This window comes from Dipodomys ordii, unplaced genomic scaffold (assembly GCF_000151885.1).
Source record: "Dipodomys ordii isolate 6190 unplaced genomic scaffold, Dord_2.0 Scaffold256, whole genome shotgun sequence".
NCBI classification, from domain to species: domain Eukaryota; kingdom Metazoa; phylum Chordata; class Mammalia; order Rodentia; family Heteromyidae; genus Dipodomys; species Dipodomys ordii.
In genome coordinates this window covers 100,547-110,294 of record NW_012267472.1, presented here as the reverse complement: position 1 = coordinate 110,294, position 9,748 = coordinate 100,547, and the positions used below count along the sequence as shown (strand labels likewise).

At 39.2% G+C, this 9,748-nt stretch overlaps 1 protein-coding gene across 1 annotated transcript in view; it reads left to right on the top strand.

Moving 5' to 3' along the window:
- Positions 1-5,577: 5,577 nt before the first annotated feature.
- LOC106000993 (zinc finger protein OZF-like) overlaps positions 5,578-9,748 on the top strand; it is a 77,703-nt gene continuing 73,532 nt past the window's right edge. The window contains exon 1 of the mRNA XM_013036186.1: positions 5,578-5,639. Coding sequence (XP_012891640.1) covers positions 5,600-5,639 — 40 coding nt within the window. The 5' untranslated portion in view covers positions 5,578-5,599. The remainder of the gene's footprint in view (positions 5,640-9,748) is intronic.

Here is a 9,748-nt window from a genome sequence, read left to right as displayed (position 1 = left end):
CAAAGAAAAGTAGAAGAACAAAGGCAATGAGCCAGTAATTAGGTTTTTGTTTGGGATTGTTGCTTTTTTCTTTCAATTGTTAGCTGTGGGGTTTAAACTCAGGGAGAGCCTGGTATATTCCCTATGCTTTTCACTGAAGGCTGGCATGCTACCACTTCCAGCCAGAATGTCACTTCTAGTTTTCTGGCATTTAATTGGTGATAAGTCACAATGAATTTTCTGCTGATGTGGTGCTGAGGAATGGAACCCAGTGCCTCATGTATGCAAGGCAAGCTCTCTACCATTGAGCCACACTCGCAGCCCTGTCTCCTTTCTTAAAACAGTGTGGATGGGGCTGGCAATGTGGGTTAGTGATAAAGTGCTTGCCTAGCATGCATGGAGCACAAAGTTTGATATCTCAGCACCTAATAAACAACAACAGCACCCAAATACCTCTAGAAGCACTGGTGTTGTAGCTGAAATGGTAGAGTGGTAGCCTTCATCATAATGAATTTCAGAAACAGTTTTCAAGTCCTGAGTTCTAGCCCCAGGAATGTCAAACAAGAACAACAAAAACAAGATGAAATGGTCAAATGAAAACAAAAAAAAAAAACCAGAGTCAGCATGTTTCATTTATTAACACAACACACAAACACACACATAGACACACATACACAAATACACTTTTATCAAACCATATTCCTCTCCTTTACCATGTCTGCTTTCTGTCCCTGCACCAACTGCTACCTACATCCACTGGAGAACTTACTCTGTGTTTCTCTTGTTTTTGCATTCTTAAAAAAATTTATTGTGAAGATTAACATATAAAAGTAGTATCAATAGTCATGAGAAAAATTCCAATCAAAATACAATCAAATAACCATTTTATACATGTTAGTGTGGCCATAGTTTTAAACAAAACAACAAAAATCCTTCCAAAGTCTAACAAAATCTAGGAAAGATGTGACAACAATGTGAACTTGGTGCATTTCTCTCCGGTATGTAAAACTATCAAAGATGGGACAAAAAGTCCTAAAAAGAACTGAATATAGAATTACATAGAAATATTGTCCAGTACTTCTACCATAACTTAGGGAAAAACAAAGATTTCTATAAATACCATCAAATACGGACTAAGTTTCAAGAAAGACAAATACCACAAAGAAGTCTAAGAGTATTTACAGAGATTAATTGAACTACTTATAACACACTCAGTCCTGTACAGCAGTCAAAATTATGTTTGACCACACTTTTTCAGCAAATCCATTAAAACTTCATTAGGAGCCAGGTGCTGGTGGCTCACGCCTGTAATCCTAGCTACTCAGGAGGCTGAGATCTGAGGATCGCGGTTCAAAGCCAGCCCAGGCAGGAGAGACCATGAGACTCCTATCTCCAATAAACCACCAGAAAACTGGAAGTGGCACTGTAGCTCAAGTGGTAGAACGCTCGCCTTGAGCTGAAGAGCTGAGGGACAGCGCCCAGGCCCAGAGTTCAAGCCCCATGACCGACAAAAAAAAAAAAAAACTTCATTAGGATAGTCTTATGTTATTTATGTGGATGTGATGTCTGACAAGATTCTAGGCAACCTTTACCATCCATGAGAACTTACCTCCTAGGTGTCATTGAATCCCAAAAAAGTGAGGCAACATTGTGGTCAAATTAAAAAATAAGAAGCAAACTAAAGCAAATCTGCCCTTAACTTAGAAGCCAAGATTTGATCATCTGCTAAATCTAAAAGCCATCTTTAGCTTTTTTAGAAACATGTTCCTAAAACTGAATCTTTTTTTTTTCTGTTTTTCAATCTTGGACACAAGTAGGTTCATAACATGGAATGTCAAACAGAGTGAGAAATCAAAGAATCTCATCAGAGATCCTTTCATTCTTTCTTTCTTTTGACAATGAGTAAAGGTTCTGGAACCATGGCCTGGAGAGAAGCCAAATGAGAGAGTCAGAAAAGAACCTGTGTGATTTTACCCTAGAAGTTTCTGGTCAGAACATGATAGGTGGACTGGAAAAGCATAAAGTCTTCTTATGGGAGAAGAAACATTCCTGAATCATGTAGAGCATTAAAGTCTCCACTAAAGACAAATCCACAGAAGAGTGAAGTCTTATGTATTACTGAACAGTATTAACAGAAAATACACTCCAAAATGTAGATCCATAAAATGTAAAAGAAACAACTTATATAGGTATGTGCTTTTGCTTATACTTGTTGGTTGATTACACAGGAAATTCTTTTATCCAGCATTATGGTTTTACTTACACTTACCCACAATGATAATTGTTAAAATAAAATGCATGAACTTTGCAGTGACATTCACAAAATGAGAAAATCAATTCTGTTTACTTCAGTAAGGTGTTTTTGATAGGAAAGACGATATGAATGCTTTAAAAGCAGTGTTTGCACATTAGTAATGGGTTTTTCTAATTCACAAGAATGTTTTCTTACTTTGAGAAACTTAAAGAGAATTTATTATAGGCTAAGTGTTCACATTCACAATATTTAAGATGAGGAGTGTTACAACTTTCAAGGTTGGGTATTTTCTGTTTGTTCTGGGATTTGGACTGTCCATATCCACATTAGCGACTGGATATCTTGCAATCAAATTTTCAAGTTTTCTATTTCGTATTATTTTTTAGGATATAATCTGAATTTAAAAGAGGACATTGTAACTGGGTTCTCATGTCTAATGGCTGTAATCTTAGCTATTTAGAAGGCTGAGATCTAAGGAAAGTTTGTATTATCCCCACTTTTGCTCCTCAGCTCCACCCAGACCTGAGCTCCCCCAGACCTAGATTTTTCCTCCATACTGCTGACCACCCCTCTCTCTACCCACACTTACCTGAGCATGCACCTACCTAACTTCCTGCTCCCCAGCTCCTCTGGCTACCTGAAGAAAGACAGATGCATGTGCTCTGTCTCCTGGGAAATATAGTCCTTCTAGTTAACTTTATAATAATCTTTCTCCTGTGCCTGCTTGTGGTCCCCTGGGATACACATGAAGGATCCCTACAAGGATCACAAAATAAATCCATGGATAAAAGAATATCTGAGACACTTATCTCCAATAAAGTACCCAAAGTAGCTGTATGTCGAGATGTGGCTTACGTGGTACAACATTATCATTGAACCAAATAATTTCATGGTCATTTTTGAAACCTTGAGTTCAAGAATCAGGACAAGCACACACATATCTAGGGCATTGTAATGTACTCAAATTATATTTTATCAATTGATTAGGAAGACATACACAGGAACTCTCTCTTTTTTTTTTGGTCAGATATGGGGCCTGAACTCTGAGCCTGGGAACTGTTCCTCAGCTCCTAAACTCAAAGCTAGCACTCTACAACTTGAGCCACAGTGCACTGCAAGCTTTTTCTACTTATGTGGTTCTGAGGAATCAAACCTGGGACTTATTCATGCAGGCAAGCACTCTACTACTGAATCACTTACCCCGACAGTCTCTCTTATTTTAAGTGATGGAGAATAGGCTAATTATATTAGTTGAGAAATTGTAATGTGTCAGAACAGATACATAAAGTAGAGTATATCTGTGCGAGCAACATTTTGAAAGTTTCAAAAGCCATAGGAAGTGCAGAGGGTCAAAAGAGGATGAATATGTTTATATAAGACATTTTCAATGAATCTTTAAGATTCATTGGCTTCAATTCACAAAAAGCAAGTTTATAAAGTCACATGGGTATGTACCAGAATCTCTAGGTTCAGGAGTATTAGCGCACAACTCCTGACTCTCCTTGTCTAGAGGACCAGAGGTTTGTCAGACAGTTTCCGGTACCTCGAGGAACAAATGCTAATGGCAGCACAAACCTATGAGCCCATAAGATATCATTAAACCCAATCTGGGGAAAGACTCTCCCTAGGATCCTCAGATGGCTTCAAGTTACACCTCCCAAGAAGACAAGCTGGGCTTCTACCTCTTGGTTCTGACTATGGAGTGCAAAACTGTACTTAAGAGCAAGTCCAGCAGCAAGGCAAAAGGAAAGAAACCCGAATTTGCAAACTGAAAACACCAACAGTGAGCAAGGTGGTATTGGCCTCTTTTCTCCCCTTTCCTGCAAACACACTTTCAAATGATCTGTGTCCTGATAGAAACTACAATTCCCACAATGCGATGCATTCACCTAGAGGAAGTGGGCTTGCTACAGGGTTTTCACTGGCGCCAGACACTTGGTCCTAAGTGTGCATGGATGCATGGGGAACTCTCTCTCCCATCTACGGGAACTAAGGTGAGTTTCTCCTTGAAAACTCAGTTTACCTCCTGAAACTTTGTGAGATCAACCAAAAGAAGGAAATGTATTAGGAGCATTAGATAATTTGGCCTTTTAATTCTTAGTTCTATTAATGTAATTGAGGTTATGAGACTCCATGGTTTTGTTGTTATTATTGTTAAAAATGTGTGTTCTGTTACATATAAATTATGTCCTTTTTGCCTTAAAATTTTGAATATCTCTCCTCTCACATTAAAAATGTGTTTGTAGCTGTGTGCCAGTGGCTCATGCCTGTAATCCTAGGGACTCAAGAGGCTGAGATCTGAGGATGCTGGTCCAAAGCCAACTGGAGCAGGAAAGTTCATGAGCTTTCTCTCCATTAAACCACCAGAAAAATGCAAGTGGCCTTGTTGCTCAATTGGTGTAGCGCTCACCTTGATCTGAAGGGATCAGGGATAGTGCTCAGGCCCAGAGTTGAAGTCACACAATCAGGTATTTACAGACATTTAACCGATTGATTCTGGAAGCATTTCCCCCTGCTCTAATATATATATACTGAAATAAAATAGCAGGATTTTAAGGTAGACATACTTTATACTCTTTGAATTAAATTGATTTGTCAAACTCTCCCCATTACTTTCCCAGAAACTCCCAAATTCCATCTATGAAATTTCAAGGAGTTTTTGGTTATTTGTGTCTGAAGTTTGCCTTTCCTTAAAAAGTTTTTTCCCTGGTTTTGTTGTTGGTCCTGTGGCTTGAACTCAGAGCATGGGCATTGTCTGTAAGCATTTGCTGTGCTCTACTTGCCTTTCTTTATTGTTTCAGGGAACTAGTGAAAAGTTTCCTCCCAGGGTTTCTTAGAAAATGGTACTCCTTGCCAAGACTTCAAAAAATGCTTGTCTAGGGAGATTAGGTTGAATATGGGTGGAGGTAGAGTTTAGGGTATGTCTATGTTCATGTGAAGCTTGATCACTTGCTCCAAACCAGTCTGTTTTTACTTTTCTGTTTTGCATACCCTGTTTTGTTTTGATTTTCTACCTCTTCTCTGATCCTAGAAGTTTCTGGAAGCAACTGTAGGCTACATATCTAGGCATCTTCAGAATTGTCTTCCCAGACTCTATCCATTACACTGTGGAATAAACCTTTTGCCTCTCTCCCTCATATCAGACATCTAAGCTGTCTCTGAATGATTTGTTGTGATTGTTGATGAGCCTTTCCCCACATCATGACTGGGAATGATTGCGTAGGAAATATTCATGCCTGATATTCAGTCCTCCAGTGCATAGGTTCTCCATGCCTCTTTTAGTGGACCTGAGCTATTCCTCATTAAAATGCAGATCATAAGGCACATTTGGATGTATAGATGGCAACATTGGAGCACCTATAAAATATGAAGCAAAAAGAATTCTTTCTTTCTGTAAAAGTTAAAAGTAAGTTCCTGAGAGGCAAGGAGATAAGGATCAGGTAAAAATGGCTGCTTCCTAAACTAGCTGTGTCGCATAGTTTTCATTGTTCAAGGTTACATTTTTCAAACATATATTTCTAAGTTTTATGTTTATTGTACTAGTATAAATAGAATTTACTTCCTACATTATTTTTGAATTGTTCATTGCTCACAGACTTGTCTGACTATTTCTTATACAAATATTATATTCTCTTATTGCATTGATCTCAATTATTGAGTGTTGTAGATCCTGAGGTAGAAGGTACAAGTATGGTAAGGTATTCAGGGATAGATTATGGCTTTGACTTCCTCTGGAAGAAAAGGTGAATGAATGGAAAAAGTGTGAGCTTATGCATAAAACCTGTAGAATTCATTTGTCAGGAGATGTGGTGCACCCCACTTGGTTTCCTGTATTCCTAGAGATTCCTTTGTTGGTGATGATCCACCACCATTGAGGGCCTGTGGATTTCACTTGTTGTCCGCTGTTCTGTTGTTAGGAGCCTCCCAATATTCACTGCAGGACTGTTCTCAGAGGAGTGACGTGATCAGTGGTAACTTACTGGACCTCATGTTTGTCAGCCTGTGTGGACAAGCTCACCCTGACATTGTAGACTGGATGCTGCCTTGAGGCATATTTGCATGAATGCCTGTCTTGATTCCATACCTCTGCTTCAGAGACCTGTTTTGTTTCATGATTCTTTGATCACTTACAGTGCAAGCTTGTGTTATGTATCTGTACAGGCTGGTAGTTGAGCTGCATATTGTTTTCAAGGATGGGTGTTTTTTCATGCCTCTTGCAGGAACAATTGTATTTTCACTAACCTTATAAATCCTCTGAGATTACTATTCAATTACCTTAACTTATATTGACTGTTTAGTTGATAGAACAATGCTGGTAGATTAAGTTTGGGTCTCTGTTTGCTATTGAGCTTTAGAGGGCTCTCAGCCATTGCTGCCAATTTTTGGGAATATTGGTTGCCAACCTTATTTTACCACAACTCTTCTTGCTAGTGCTACTGCTTCTGCTGTGAACCTTATGCAAACCATATATACAGCACAACATGTTAATTCTTTAGCTTGATAAATTTCTGGTGCCCTGGGATGCAGGTGGAAGTAGATAAAAAGGTTGTGGTATGTTTTATGATTTGGAAACAGCAATGATGTATGCTGATAATCAGGTGGACCTGCTAAAGATGTGGTTAAAAATGATGTGTCATGCTAATGGTCAGTACATCTGTGTTATTCTTCTTAAGTATGATGGAAATATGACTTGGACCATTATCCAGTGACTTATTTGAGGAATCTGGTCCTTTGATAATTTAAGCTTAGACATTATGCAGCTTCAGTGTCAGATATCTGAGATTGGTCACTCCACCCTATAGGTAGCACACCCCCAGAATTAGCTACAACACTTCTCCATTACCTGCAGGGATTCAACCTGGATAATAACACACCTTTTGCTATTTCTTATGCCTTTTTCTCTTCCTTCTTTTCGTATGCCTTTTTTTCCCATTCTTCCTGAGATATATGATCTGCTGCTTTTTCAAGGTTCAGGCTGATAGACACTTGCTCAATTTACAAAATGATAAAGGAGAGACATTGAAGACCCAGAGGTGCCAGCAGCTGGCAAGGTGTGAGCAAAACCTGCACAACCACTGCCCTATTCATAGGAGGGAGTTTTCCTATTACTTCTGACCCTGCAGGCTTACCTGTTGAAATTTGGTGAACAAAGGTTGAACTATAATGAGGAAGGATGAATATGATCTGTGCTTGCTGGCACATTGAGTCTTACAACAATGTGATGCAAGCATTGTGCAGATAGAGAAAATGTCAATAGCTAAGGTCATTGCTGGAATAAACAGAAATTCATCATTGGGCTTGTCTCTGTCTCTTCCATTATCATCCCCTTGTTCTTCTGGAGCACTGCTGGAGTTGTGGCTGGCCCCAGCAGTGATAGTATGCTTACCTAGCATGCATGAAGCCCTGGGTTCAAGTCCTCAGTACCACATACAGAGAAAAAGCAGAATGTGGAAATGTGGCTCAGGTAGTACGGTGCTAGTCTTGAGCAAAAGAATTTCAGTGACAGTGTCCATGCACTGAGTTCAAGTCCAGGGTTGGGACATAAAACACAAGAAATGTGTGTGCTGGGTGCTGGAGCCTCATGTCTGTAATCCTCACTTTTCAATAGGCTGAAACTGAGGATCCCAGTTCAAAGTCAGACTAGCCAGCAACATGTGTGAGACACTTATCTCCAGTGACCACTAAAAATCCGGAAGTGTGTTGTGGCTCACATAGTAGAGCACTTGAGCTCAGTGATGGTTCCCAGGCTCAGAGTACAAGTGCCATGACCGAACGACAAACAAAAAAAGGATAAAAGTATAAATAAATGCCTCAGAAATATAGGCTGGAAAAGTGAAAACTACACTTCACAGGTAGTCTTGGAAGCACTCCAGTTTTTCCTGATCCTTTTCTCCTTGCCTCTTAGGAATTTACTTTTACAGAATGAAATTAGGTTTTCTTTATATTATCCGAGGTGCTTTTAAGTTGAAGTCTATAATCCAAATATGCACTTTGATTTCCATTTTTCATGAGGAATAGTTCAGCTACACAAAACGGACATGCAAAACCCATACACTGGAGAAATAAAATCAGGTAAGCAAGTTTCCAATCCAATCTATCCCAATTATGTTGTATGTAAAGGATCACCCAAAATCACAGTAAACTTTAGGAGACAAGTATAGGATCTCTGTTTATGAGAGAGAGAGAGACTGTTGCAGACCCTGGGGTGACTGCAGGAGCAGGCAAAATGTGAGCAAAGGCTTCAGGGCCAATGACTCCCACCCTCAGGACTGCAAGTTCTTGCCCTTTATGGTTTGAGGAAGTCTGTATTCTATCAGTTTGGGGTGGGACTTTAAGTGAAGGGAGGCTTTGGTGGAAAACATAGATTGAAACAGAGTGAGGAAAGTAGTGTGCTGTTTGCACTTTTTGGCAGAGTGGGCTTAGACCAATTTTACACAAGTATTTGAGAGATATGGCAGAATTGTGCCATCAGCCATCTCTCTGTCTTCTTAACTATCATCCCATTGGCTCACAGAAGTCTTGCTTGTGCTCTGATGAGACTGGGACAGGAGACAAAGGATTTATTGCACACCTTAATGGATAAGGTCTGAGAAGACAAGTCTGAGGTCCCCTAGATATGTAGCCTAAAGCTATTGAGAGGAACTTTTAGTTTCAGAGAGGAGGTAAGAATATTAAAGAGATTTTCACCTGCAAAAATGAAAAGACAAAATCAGACTGGTTTGCAAGTGATTAAGCTTCACATCAACATAGACCTACCCTAAACTTCACTCTTCTACACACCTGCATTCATTCTGACCCCCAAATCACTCTCTTTGTAGGAAAATCAGGGTAATGTGCCATGTACTTAAGAATCCCTGTGAGGAAACTTTTCACTACTTACCTGAAGACATTATTAAAGACATGCAAATAGAGCACAGCAAATGCTCACAGATAGTGCACAAGCTCTGAGTTCAAGCCACAGGACCAATAGCAAAAACAACAATCATAACACCCTTAAATAAAAAGCAAACTTCAGAAACAACCTAAAACTCCTTTTTATGTAATAGATAGAATTGGGGATTTTCTGGAAAATTAATTGACAGATTTTTCGAAAGGCAAATCAACACAAGGATTATACTGCATATCCAAGTAACAATCTTCCTATTCTATGCCCTTGTGTACATTACAGCAATGGGAAATGACCCGATAAAAGTTCAGTGTCTGTCAGTACATTTGTAAGATGAGAGGAGAGGTATTTAACAATTTAAGACAAAACAGAGATATAATTTACATTCAGCAGAACACAGGAATGGAACAAAAAGGAATGTATGAGCAACACAGTCACATAAACAAAATTTCATTATTAGAACAAAGAACCAAACAGTCAATGCATCCACTTGTCCCCATATATTTACATTTTGTGGCTGGTTTCAGGAAGGAAATATTGTTTTTCAAGTAAAATTCATCTTAGCTCCTAAAGCAGGGAGAAAAAAGTCCCAATACATCCATGCACTCTTTTGACCAGGGCGGTGCTGA